We start from the raw sequence: 13098 nt of genomic DNA, 5'->3' as shown, positions 1-13098 counted from the left end.
GCGACGAGACCCTTGTGGTAGGGTCTCGTTGCCGCAAGCCCTGGAGTGCTTTTGGCTTTATCAGAGCTGAAAGCACTCCCACTGACATCACTTGTGATGTCAGTGGGGCCGGCCCCAGACGGTAGGTGTTCCCATGGGAACGCCTCCGTCTGGCCAGCCGCGCCCCTGGCACACCCACCAAAGGGGGCGTGCTGTCACTCAACATCGACAGAATGCCCCCTTTGTAGCGAGACCCGGAGCGACGGTTTGCCCGTCGCTATCTGGGTCTCGCGCATGCGCATGACGGAGCCGCCTCCGTCATGCGCATGCGCACCCTAGCCAACATCGACCCGCTTGCGAGCACTCAGTGCTCACGAGCGGGTCTGAATCAGGCCCAGAGCCCATTCATGATATACCATACAGCAGTACCCCTTATACACATTATGCCACACAATAGTAGTGCCCTTTTTACATAATGCCAAACAATAATGCTCCTTACACTACACAGTAAGGCCCCTTACACATTATACCACACAGTAATGCCCTTTACAGATTATGCTAGCGTTCACGCTAGGCTTGTATCGCGGGGCGCCGCGCCCCGCCCCTTTTTTTAATAGGCAAAAGCGCCCGGCCCCTTTTATCGCTCCCCAGCGCCCTGCTGCCCTGCTGTTCTCTTACCTTGTTTGCCGCGCCCCGCCGCGCCGCGCTGACAGGCTGCTGAGCTGTCACAGCTCACATAGCTGTCAGCTATCTCCGGCTGCCGCTCGCTCCCCGTGCGCATGGTGCGTCGCTGATTGGACGCTGTAGTATCTGGGGAGAGACAGGAGGGCTGGGTTTGCCTCTCCCGCCGAAGCAAGCCCAGCCCTCCTGTCTTATTGAAATTATTAAAGGAGACCTCACCCTTTTGGTGGCCATTCTCGGATCAGCTCCGCAGCGGCATGAGCAGTTCAGCTAAAGCTGCTGCTTCACTCAACGGACCAGGCACTTTTATCCAGGGGTTAATACTAAGTTATGTAGGTATACCTTAAAATTTAGTGCTGCCATGAGCACTAGGTTTACTATATAAAGTGCCCGGTGCCCCCTTATCTTTAATATGCTCCTTGTGCCCCCTTATGTTTAATATGGGCCTTGCCCCCCCATATTTTTAATATGTGCCTTGTCCCCCCTTATTTTTAATATGTACCTTGTGACAAGGCACATATTAAAGATAAGGGGGACAAGGCACATATTAAAAATATGGGGGGACAAGGAGCATATTAAACATAAGGGGGCACAAGGAGCATATTAAAGATAAGGGAGGACAAGGCACATTAAAAATAAGGAGGCACATATTAAAAATAAGGGGTGACGAGGCACATATTAAAAATAAGGGGTGACAAGCTGTCTCCCCTTATTTTTAATATGTGCCTTGTGCCTCCTTATTTTTAATATGTGCCTTGTCCCCCCTTATCTTTAGTATGTGCCTTGTGCCTCCTTATTTTTAATATTTGCCTTGTGCCCCCTAATTTTTAATATGTGCCTTGTGCCTCCTTATGTTTAATATGTGCCTTGTCCCTACTTATTTTTAATATGTGCCTTATGACGTGGCACATATTAAAAATAAGGGAGGTCAAGGCAAATATTAAAAATAAGGAGGCACAAGGCACATATTAAACATAAGGAGGCACAAAGCACACACTAAAGATAAGGGGGGACAAGGCACATATTTAAAATAATGGGTGACATGGCACTTATTAAAAATAAGGGGGGACAAGTTGTCTCCTCTTATTTTTTATATGTGCCCTGTGCCTCCTTATTTTAATATGTGCCTTGTGCTTCCTTATTTTTAATAAGTGCCTTGTGCCCCCTTTCTATAGTGTGTGCCTTGTGCCTCCTTATGTTTAATGTGTGTCTTGTCCCCACTTATTTTTAATATGTGCCACGTCATAAGGCACATATTAAAAATAATGGAGGACAAGGTACATATTAAAAATTAGGGGGCATAAGGCAAATATTAAAAATAGGGAGGCACAAGGCACATATTAAAAATAAGGGGTGACATGGCACTTATTAAAATTAAGGGGGGACAAGTTGTCTCCCCTTATTTTTTATATGTGCCCTGTGCCTCCTTATTTTAATATGTGCCTTGTGCTTCCTTATTTTTAATATGTGCCTTGTGCCCCCTTATCTATAGTGTGTGCCTTGTGCCTCCTTATGTTTAATGTGTGCCTTGTCCCCACTTATTTTTAATATGTGCCACGTCATAAGGCACATATTAAAAATAAGGGAGGACAAGGCACATATTAAAAATTAGGTGGCACAAGGCAAATATTAACAAATAAGGAGGCACAAGGCACATATTAAACATAAGGAGGCACAAAGCACACACTAAAGATAAGGGGGAACAAGGCACATTTAAAATAAGGGGTGACATGGCACTTATTAAAAATAAGGGGGGACAAGTTGTCCCCCCTTATCTTTAGTATGTGCCTTGTGCCTCCTTATGTTTAATATGTGCCTTGTCCCCACTTATTTTTAATATGTGCCTTGTCCTCCCTTATTTTTAATTTGTGCCTTATGACGTGGCACATATTAAAAATAAGGGAGGACAAGGCACATATTAAAAATAAGGGGGCACAAGGCACATATTAAAAATAAGGAGGCACAAGGCACATATTAAAAATAAGGGGTGACATGGCACTTATTAAAAATAAGGGGGGACAAGTTGTCTCCCCTTATTTTTTATATGTGCCCTGTGCCTCCTTATTTTAATATGTGCCTTGTGCTTCCTTATTTTTAATATGTGCCTTGTGCCCCTTTATCTATAGTGTGTGACTTGTGCCTCCTTATGTTTAATATGTGCCTTGTCCCCACTTATTTTTAATATGCGCCACGTCATAAGGCACATATTAAAAATAAGGGAGGACAAGGCACATATTAAAAATTAGGTGGCACAAGGCAAATATTAAAAATAAGGAGGCACAAGGCACATATTAAACATAAGGAGGCACAAAGCACACACTAAAGATAAGGGGGGACAAGGCACATATTTAAAATAAGGGGTGACATGGCACTTATTAAAAATAAGGGGGGACAAGTTGTCCCCCCTTATCTTTAGTATGTGCCTTGTGCCTCCTTATGTTTAATATGTGCCTTGTCCCCACTTATTTTTAATATGTGCCTTGTCCTCCCTTATTTTTAATATGTGCCTTATGACGTGGCACATATTAAAAATAAGGGAGGACAAGGCACATATTAAAAATAAGGGGGCACAAGGCACATATTAAAAATAGGGAGGCACAAGGCACATATTAAAAATATGGGGCGACATGGCACTTATTAAAAATAAGGGGGGACAAGTTGTCTCCCCTTATTTTTTATATGTGCCCTGTGCCTCCTTATTTTAATATGTGCCTTGTGCTACCTTATTTTTAATATGTGCCTTGTGCCCCCTTATCTATAGTGTGTGCCTTGTGCCTCCTTATGTTTAATGTGTGCCTTGTCCCCACTTATTTTTAATATGTGCCACGTCATAAGGCACATATTAAAAATAAGGGAGGACAAGGCACATATTAAAAGTTAGGGGGCACAAGGCAAATATTAAAAATAGGGAGGCACAAGGCACATATTAAAAAATAAGGGGTGACATGGCACGTATTAAAAATAAGGGGGGAAAAGTTGTCTCCCCTTATTTTTTATATGTGCCCTGTGCCTCCTTATGTTTAATTTGTGCCTCCTTATTTTTAATATTTGCCTTGTGCCCCCTAATTTTTAATATGTGCCTTGTCCTCCCTTATTTTTAATATGTGCCTTATGACGTGGCACATATTAAAAATAAGTGGGGACAAGGCACACATTAAACATAAGGAGGCACAAGGTACACACTATAGATAAGGGGGCACAAGGCACATTTTAAAAATAAGGGGTGACAAGTTATTCCCCCTTATTTTTAATATGTGCTTTGTGCCTCCTTATCTTTAGTATGTACCTTGTGCCTCCTTATCTTTAATATGTGCCTTGTGCCTCCTTGTTTCAAATATGTACCTTGTGCCTCCTTATCTTTAATATGTGCCTTGTGCCTCCTTGTTTCAAATATGTGCCTTGTGCCTCCTTGTTGCAAATATGTGCCTTGTGCCTCCTTGTTGCAAATATGTGCCTTGTGCCTCCTTGTTTCAATTATGTGCCTTGTGCCTCCTTGTTGCAAATATGTGCCTTGTGCCTCCTTGTTTCAATTATGTGCCTTGTGCCTCCTTGTTTTAAATATGTGCCTTGTGCCTCCTTATTTTTAATGTGTGCCTTGTCCTCCCTTATTTTTAATATGTGCCTTATGACGTGGCACATATTAAAAATAAGGGAGGACAAGTCACATATTAAACATAAGGAGGCACAAGGCACACACTAAAGATAAGGGGGACAAGGCTCATTTTAAAAATAAGAGGTGACATGGCACTTATTAAAAATTAGGGGGGACAAGTTATTCCCCCTTATTTTTAATATGTGCTTTGTGCCTCCTTGTTTCAAATATGTGCCTTGTGCCTCCTTGTTTCAATTATGTGCCTTGTGCCTCCTTGTTGCAAATATGTGCCTTGTGCCTCCTTGTTTCAATTATGTGCCTTGTGCCTCCTTGTTTTAAATATGTGCCTTGTGCCTCCTTATTTTTAATATGTGCTTTGTGCCTCCTTTTCTTTAGTATGTGCCTTGTGCCTCCTTATTTTTAATATGTGCTTTGTGCCTCCTTATCTTTAGTATGTGCCTTGTGCCTCCTTGTTTTAAATATGTGCCTTGTGCCTCCTTATTTTTAATATGTGCCTTGTCCTCCCTTATTTTTAATATGTGCCTTATGACGTGGCACATATTAAAAATAAGGGAGGACAAGTCACATATTAAACATAAGGAGGCACACACTAAAGATAAGGGGGACAAGGCTCATTTTAAAAATAAGGGGTGACATGGCACTTATTAAAAATTAGGGGGGACAAGTTATTCTCCCTTATTTTTAATATGTGCTTTGTGCCTCCTTGTTTCAAATATGTGCCTTGTGCCTCCTTGTTTCAATTATGTGCCTTGTGCCTCCTTGTTGCAAATATGTGCCTTGTGCCTCCTTGTTTCAATTATGTGCCTTGTGCCTCCTTGTTGCAAATATGTGCCTTGTGCCTCCTTATTTTTAATATGTGCTTTGTGCCTCCTTATCTTTAGTATGTGCCTTGTGCCTCCTTGTTTTAAATATGTGCCTTGTGCCTCCTTGTTTCAAATATGTGCCTTGTGCCTCCTTGTTTCAATTATGTGCCTTGTGCCTCCTTGTTTTAAATATGTGCCTTGTGCCTCCTTATCTTTAGTATGTGCCTTGTGCCTCCTTATCTTTAGTATGTGCCTTGTGCCTCCTTATTTTTAATATGTGCATTGTGCCCCCTTATCTTTAATATGTGCCATCCTTATTTTTAGTATGTGCCTTTATATTTTAATATGTGCCTTGTGCCTCCTTATTTTTAATATGTGCTTTGTGCCTCCTTATGTTTAATATGTGACTTGTCCCCCCTTATTTTTAATATGTGCCTTCTCACAAGGCACATATTAAAAATATGGGGGGACAAGGCACACACTAAAAATAAGGGGGGACAAGTTGTCCCCCTTATTTTTAATATGTGCTTTATGCCTCCTTGGGCTCGATTCTATTCAGCGCAATGTAAATAGCTCTGGGAGTGAGCTCCCGGAGCTATTCAATACACCGCGCTGACAAGTCCGACTAATGATTTCTTCTCTCATCCCTCCGGGGATGAGAGAAGAAATCCGACAAAAGTCCCGGCGCGAGGCTGTTTTCTGTCCTTCACGCCTGGAAAACAGCCTCATGCCGGGAAGTTAGGTTGGGGAATGCCCGTTATCGCGCCTAAACACCCTGTTTAAGGTGCGATAACGAGCCTTCCCCGACCTAACAGCGTGATGAATTGAATAGCTTCGGGAGCTATCTCCCGGCGCTATTTACATCGCGCTGAATTGAATCGTGCCCCTTGTTTTAAATATGTGCCTTCTGCCTCCTTGCTTTAATTATGTGCCTTGTGCCTCCTTGTTTTAAATATGTGCCTTGTGCCCCCTTATCTTTAGTATGTGCCTTGTCCCCCCTAATTTTTAAAATGTGCCTTGTGCCTTCTTATATTTAATTTTGTATAATTACATTTTTATTTTTGGTTGCTATGGGCAACATCAGTTCTAAAACTCACTTCTAAATACTCTCACTTTAGTAAATTTACCCCCTAGGGTTAACTTTTGTCAAGAGCAAACTAGGGCCCTGATTCAGAGCCGAACGCTATGACAGAACGCTCGCTCTGAATCAGGGCCTTCCATCTTGATTTTTAGAGCGGCTTCCTCGCCGTTCGTATAGCTGTGGGTGACCACCCACAGCTATAGCGAGCGGCCAGGAAGATGGTCACAATGGTCAAGACAATCGCGACCATTGGGCTTGCGACGAGACCCTTGTGGTAGGGTCTCGTTGCCGCAAGCCCTAGAGTGCTGTCGGCTCAAACAGAGCCGAAAAGCACTCCCACTGTCATCACTTGTGATGTCAGTGGGCCCGGCCCCAGACGGTAGGCGTTCACATGGGACCCACCAAAGGGGGCGTGCTGTCACTCAACATCGACAGCATGCCCCCTTCGGTACTAGGCCAGGATTGATGGTTTGCCTGCTGCTATTCGGGGCTCGGGCATGCGCACTGGGCCAACATCGACCTGCTTGCGAGTGTTCAGCGCTCGCGAGTGGGTCTGAATCAGGCCCTAAATTTCTGGTTTGCTGGAGGCCAAACCGTAGTGCCAGTTTATATAAACTCCAGACATTAGGGCCAATATTCCAAAACTGTGCAGTGAATTAATATGTAATGTTAACCATTACATCATCCATGCTCGCCAAATTATTTGATGATCGATACATCATGCTATTAATGATTTGATCAACTGTTAAGTCAAGACAGCATGAAAAATTATGACATAACTAGTTTTATAAATTTCTCTTCTTTTTTTTGCACCTTGTTTAGTCATGAATGATTTATGAATTGTGGGCCAATAATGATTATGTTCAAAACTTCTGTATGTTATAATTGGAACACCTGGCCATAATCCTCTTTTAATCAGACAAAATAAATTCTCATTTGTTTATTTTAAAATTAATCCCTATTTTTTTTTTTTAATTTTTGTAGGAAACATTTTTAAAATTGTTAATTGTGAAACAATCCTTTCACATAATCCTGTTGAGAGCAAAAGTACGCAGGCGTTTCTGCATACAAGTTTCTGAATGTGAGAATTACATCTGACCTCCTGGCGCTCCTCGGGCTTCACACCATAAGATCCAAAGCAGCGGCTCCTGGCTCCAACTACTTCTCTCCACAGCTGGGCTCCACGCAGTCTCCTCAACTCGTCTAAGGTGAGTACCAGGCGTGTACTGTGTCAGTGGTCAGTTGTTCACAGGGTTAGGGCTCAAGGTGTGTTGAGCTGTTTTATTTTTTATTCTACACAAGGCGCAACTCCTATTCTCACCTGTACACCATCACGTTTACCAACCAATTGAACTGGCACTTCCGCCCTTGCATCTCTGACCTCCTGGCGCTCCTCGGGCTTCACACCATAAGATCCAAAGCAGCGGCTCCTGGCTCCAACTACTTCTCTCCACAGCTGGGCTCCACGCAGTCTCCTCAACTCGTCTAAGGTGAGTACCAGGCGTGTACTGTGTCAGTGGTCAGTTGTTCTCAGGGTTAGGGCTCAGGGTGTGTTGAGCTGTTTTATTTTTTATTCTACACAAGGCGCAACTCCTATTCTCACCTGTACACCATCACGTTTACCAACCAATTGAACTGGCACTTCCGCCCTTGCATCTCTGACCTCCTGGCGCTCCTCGGGCTTCACACCATAAGATCCAAAGCAGCGGCTCCTGGCTCCAACTACTTCTCTCCACAGCTGGGCTCCATGCAGTCTCCTCAACTCGTCTAAGGTGAGTACCAGGCGTGTACTGTGTCAGTGGTCAGTTGTTCTCAGGGTTAGGGCTCAGGGTGTGTTGAGCTGTTTTATTTTTTATTCTACACTAGGCGCAACTCCTATTCTCACCTGTACACCATCACGTTTACCAACCAATTGAACTGGCACTTCCGCCCTTGCATCTCTGCCCTCCTGGCGCTCCTCGGGCTTCACACCATAAGATCCAAAGCAGCGGCTCCTGGCTCCAACTACTTCTCTCCACAGTTGGGCTCCACGCAGTCTCCTCAACTCGTCTAAGGTGAGTACCAGGCGTGTACTGTGTCAGTGGTCAGTTGTTCTCAAGGTTAGCGGTCAGGGTGTATCCTAAAACTCTCTTCCCCATCTCCTTTACAGTAGAAAACATGCCTACTGTTAAAAGAAAACTTAAGGAACATAAAAAAAAAACCAATGAAATAGGACGGAAATGTTTGAAAATAAGTGATATGTTTTCAGGAATAAAGGTAAGAACACAGATTTTCGACACTACTAAACTTACTATATTTTAAAAGCTCTGTAAATGATTTCATGCTGAAATCAGAAAATAAGTAATCATCATTAATATATATATTAATTGCAGAAAACAAATGCAGCAGAGCCAGATCCTGTACCCAGCACCTCTGCAAACGCAGATGATGAAATCATTTCCACATCAAATTCATTGACCACAGTAAACACAAATATCAATCTGAATGATCCCATATTGATTTCATGTGAAATCAATGAAAATGAGGATAATATAGATCCAGATGTGCCTTCTCAATCCACAGTTTTATTGGCCAACTGTGTACAGAATTTAGAGAACGACTCTTTGGTTGAGCTATTAGAAGAACGGTGCTCTTTTAGTGATGACACAGACACAATAAATGACCTTGTGGACAGCACTTCTCAAAAAAAACAAAAAAAAACAAAGTTGGATACCAAAAAAAATGGAAAAAAACATTCCCATGGCTTCTTTGTAAAAAAATTGGTGACAGAGAGAGTTTAATCTGCCAACTGTGCTCCAAACACCTAAGTAATGATAACAAATACAATAAATCTCCATGGATGAATAATGGTATGTGCACAGTAAGGCTTGACAAAATCAAGGGGCACTCTGTTTCTGAAATGCATAAAGTGGCAATGCAAACAGAAATGATGCCTTTAAGTGCAGAAGCCTCACAGAACCGAAAAAATAGACCAGAGTCTGAAGAATTTAAAGCTGTTGAATATGCTATGAAGTGTCTGGAGTTTCTTATTGAACATAATATACCACATACAACTATTTTTAAACCATTTATTGAATTTTGCATTGAAGAGTTAAAATCTCCTGTTTTAGCTCCCCTTAAAAAAGCTAAAAATGCATTATACACAAGCTACCAAACAGTTAATGAATTTGTTAACTCAATGGCCAGTGTTCAAAAACAGCAAGTTATGATGTCTTTACAGAAGAGCCCATCCTATTCAATAATGATTGATGAAACCACAGACGTCAGCAACAGAAAGCACTTGGCTACTGCTGCAAAATATATTAAAGACGGAGAAGTTACAGTGTCCTTTATTTGCGATACTGAAATTCCAGATGGAAAATCTGAAACTATTTTCAATGCTCTTTCACAGACTGTAGAAGAATGTGGAGGGTATGAGAAATTAGTTGGATTTGGAAGTGATGGTGCCAGTTCAATGGTTGGTAAACGTGATGGTGTAGCTGCCAAAATAAAGACCAAAAATGATAAGGTTATTTCAATCCATTGTCATAACCACCGTTTAGCTCTTGCAACTAAGAATACCTTTGAGTCTTTGGAACCATTTGTCAAAATGGACAAGGTATTAACCAGTATTTACAAATATTACAAATACAGCTCTGTCAGAAGCAGTAGCTTGGCTGAAATACAAAAAGTATTTAGTAAATGCAAAGGTACCAAAATAAAAAAGGCGAGCCACACAAGATGGCTATCACATGAAAATGCAATTAATTCAATACGAATTAATTATCAATCTATCATTGTGGATTTAGAAAATGCGGTTGTAAGTGGACAGTCAAAGACTGCAACGGTTTTGAATGGTCCAAATGCAGAAGGACTTCTGAAACATTTAAAACATTTTCTTTTTTTTCAACTTATTCATTTCCTGTGTGACGTCCTGAGCCTACTTTCTAAACTTGTGTTGATTTTTGAAAGACGAGATGTCGATCTAGCTACCATACATAGCAATGTTTCCACTACACTTGCTGCTTTAAAAAATTTAAAACGGAAGCCTGGGGGTCAGTTTTGTCGGAACCTTGAAAATAATGCAAGAAAAATTGGAATTGCGGCTCCTATATCGGCACCAAACTGTAATTTTGAGGAGCATGCAAAAAGTTTCATAGATCTCATGGTTGAAAATATTTCTGAGAGGATGCAGAATGTTTCTACACTTAATTTGTTAAGTGTCTTAGATATGAGACATCTTAATATTGGAGAAGGTGTTGGTTTTTATGGTGTGGCTGAGATGGCACAGCTTGCAGAATTTTATCACTTGGATGAAGACCTTTTATTATCAGAATGGGAAGATTTTAAGTCTGTGTTCCTGGAAAATAAAGACGACAATTCTGATGATGAAAGATTATCCATGGTCAACCTGTACAATACTTTGGACAAATCTGAAGACACAGTTGGAGTAGCATTTCCTCACATCCAGAATCTTGTTGGAATTGGCTGTGTTCTTCCACTCTCAACTGCAGAAATAGAAAGGACTTTTTCACAAGTGAAGTTGATCTTAACTGAACACAGAAATCGTCTCAAGGTGGAAAATGTGAACAGTTTATTAGCCATAAAGCTGAATGGCAAGGTAAACTTGAGAGAGGCTGTGAGGCACTGGATGAAAAAAAAAAAGAAGAATCTTTTCTTCTACCCAGTCAACGCTGGCCACCCACCACACTATATCACCAGAAACGCCTAAAATCTAGATTTCCTGCTAAAAGCGAACACAGTGTATCTGACCTGACCCACCCAAGCTACAAGGAGCCCAGCCTGTGGAGACTGCCATTTTCATGTTTACACTGGTGAGTATTGAGACAAAAAGTGGGGGGAAATTGCTAGATGGAGGATGTATGGGCCTAAATATGTCCTGAAATCATGTTATCAGAGTCCTTTTTGCACTTACTTCTTGATTCTTCAAAGCACACCTTCATTTTATGTGAAAGAATTATGAACAAAAAAGATCATGATCTTCTCAAAAGAATAAGCTGTGCTTTGAGGAACTGTGAATCGAGTACAAAAGGACTCTGGTAATATGCATTGAGTTAATGTATGATTCTCTTTTTCAGCTTTTGCGTTGCCCATACAAGGGAAATAATGCCAGTGACACGGAGACATCCAGCTGACCCTGGATAAAGAGTTGGACCCTTCTGTGATAGACAGCTATCACTTCCTCTGCACTACAGATCCCATGCTGCAACATACTGTAGGACATTAGATGAGCAGCACAAACTACATGGAGATGGTGCTATTGCTTTATTTTGAAGAAAATTGTTAGTGGTACAGTAAGTAAAACTACATTGGTAATTTAAATCTCTAAATTATATCCTTTTATTATTGTATGCAAGTCTTCACTTTCAAAAACATGTGTGCTTTAAAATCAGTGAGCATTAAAAGCAAAAGGATTGAAAGAATAAGCATCCGGGTGTCTTTGTATAAAATTTGGTATGTCAACACTTTCTGTTTAAGCATTATGTACAAAACGTTACCTTTGTCATTTAAAAGTGCCCTCCAGACTGAAAAATGTGCCCTCCCGACTGAAAAATGTGCCCTCCTCGGTAGTCTGCACCCTGCCCTAAAAAAATCCTAGAATGAACACTATATGCATAGTAGTAGTAGTGCCCCTTACACATTATGCCCCTCCCCAGCAACTCACCTCCCCATGTACCTCCAGCAGCCTTTTGCCTCCCCCTGTGTGCCATCAGCAGCCAGCAGGTGTGGATTTGGGGCCGGGCCGCCAGCTAATTACAGCTGGCACACAGGCAAGCAGCAGCAGACATTGACAGACATCACCGGCGCAATCTGAATCTGGTGCCGGTAGCGAGCCAATCAGAGCTCGCGGAGCGGCAGCCCATCAGGAGCCGCCACTGATGATTGGCTACTAGTCCGCAAGCTCTGATTGCCCCGCAACTGACGGCACTGGCTCTCCATGACTGCCTGCCAGTGTGCCAGCTGTATCAGCTGACGGGCCGGCACCAAATCAACATTGCTGACACCCGGGCACCCCTCGATGGCCCTGACTGGACCGGCCCACCTTGTGTGCATGACTGAGTGAAGGGTGAATGACGGGCCACAGAGGAAGTTCAGGCACCATACCAACCGCACTCCTTGCACCCATGGCAGTTACGCCACTGTTTGCAAGCATGTTAGCAAACAGTGGGATCCATTTCAGGATCAATAGAATGGGGTTATAGACAAGGACAATGTAAACAAATAAAGGCTGCAGGTGTACATTAGGGTCCAGCCTACAACTCGGGCAAAACTGGGTATCCCAACTAGTATAATATATGCCTGAAACCACCATAACCAGGTCTAATGGATAAAGGCAAATGAAAGAGAAAGAACCAGGGGCGTCATTTGCAGATATGGATATAGGGGCACAAAATTGCCGTAACTGAGATGAATGCGTGTGAAGGTAATTCAGAATGTAATATATTTCTGTGGATTAGCTTGCAAAATATTTGTGCAAGGGGTACAGGCTGGTATAATGTGTATGCAGATGCCACAGGCTGGTATAGTGTATGTGAAGGAGGCACAGTTTGTGTCTCTGTAATATATTAGGGTGATTATGTTCTTGTCACTGGTAGGATACATTGTTTATTCATGTATCACTTCTTGTTATAAATTCAGCTATTTCTCCAGGTCTGAGCACCACTGAACGTCTGCATGACCCACTTGCACAAGGCTCTGTTTTGAATATGCAATGCATATGGTTGTTATTGTGCATTTGTCAGACTGACAACTTTAGCACTATATATCTGTGCTATGTATTTTACTATATAAATTGATAGAAGTATAATCATAAAAAGTGTACAATGGCGGTGTTTCTTTTTGATTTCTTTTGTTTCCACAGCAAAGTATTCTGTTAATCTGGTCAGTGTTCTGGGCTGACAATAAATCTGAGTTATGAGGATGGAACAAAAGTGAGAAAT

General features: G+C 42.1%; 1 protein-coding gene across 1 annotated transcript; it reads left to right on the top strand.

Moving 5' to 3' along the window:
• The first annotated feature begins 8314 nt into the window (after nt 1-8314).
• On the top strand, nt 8315-10868 carry LOC148508636 (zinc finger protein 862-like). Its single transcript, XM_088444235.1, is given in 3 exon segments — nt 8315-8413; nt 8530-8848; nt 8851-10868. Coding segments are annotated over 3 exon segments (2436 nt in total).
• The last annotated feature ends 2230 nt before the right edge of the window (nt 10869-13098 follow it).

Source organism: Taudactylus pleione, unplaced genomic scaffold, assembly GCF_031769625.1.
Source record: "Taudactylus pleione unplaced genomic scaffold, aTauple2 ptg000352l, whole genome shotgun sequence".
Lineage (NCBI taxonomy): Eukaryota > Metazoa > Chordata > Amphibia > Anura > Myobatrachidae > Taudactylus > Taudactylus pleione.
This window is presented reverse-complemented; position numbering and strand designations above follow the sequence as displayed.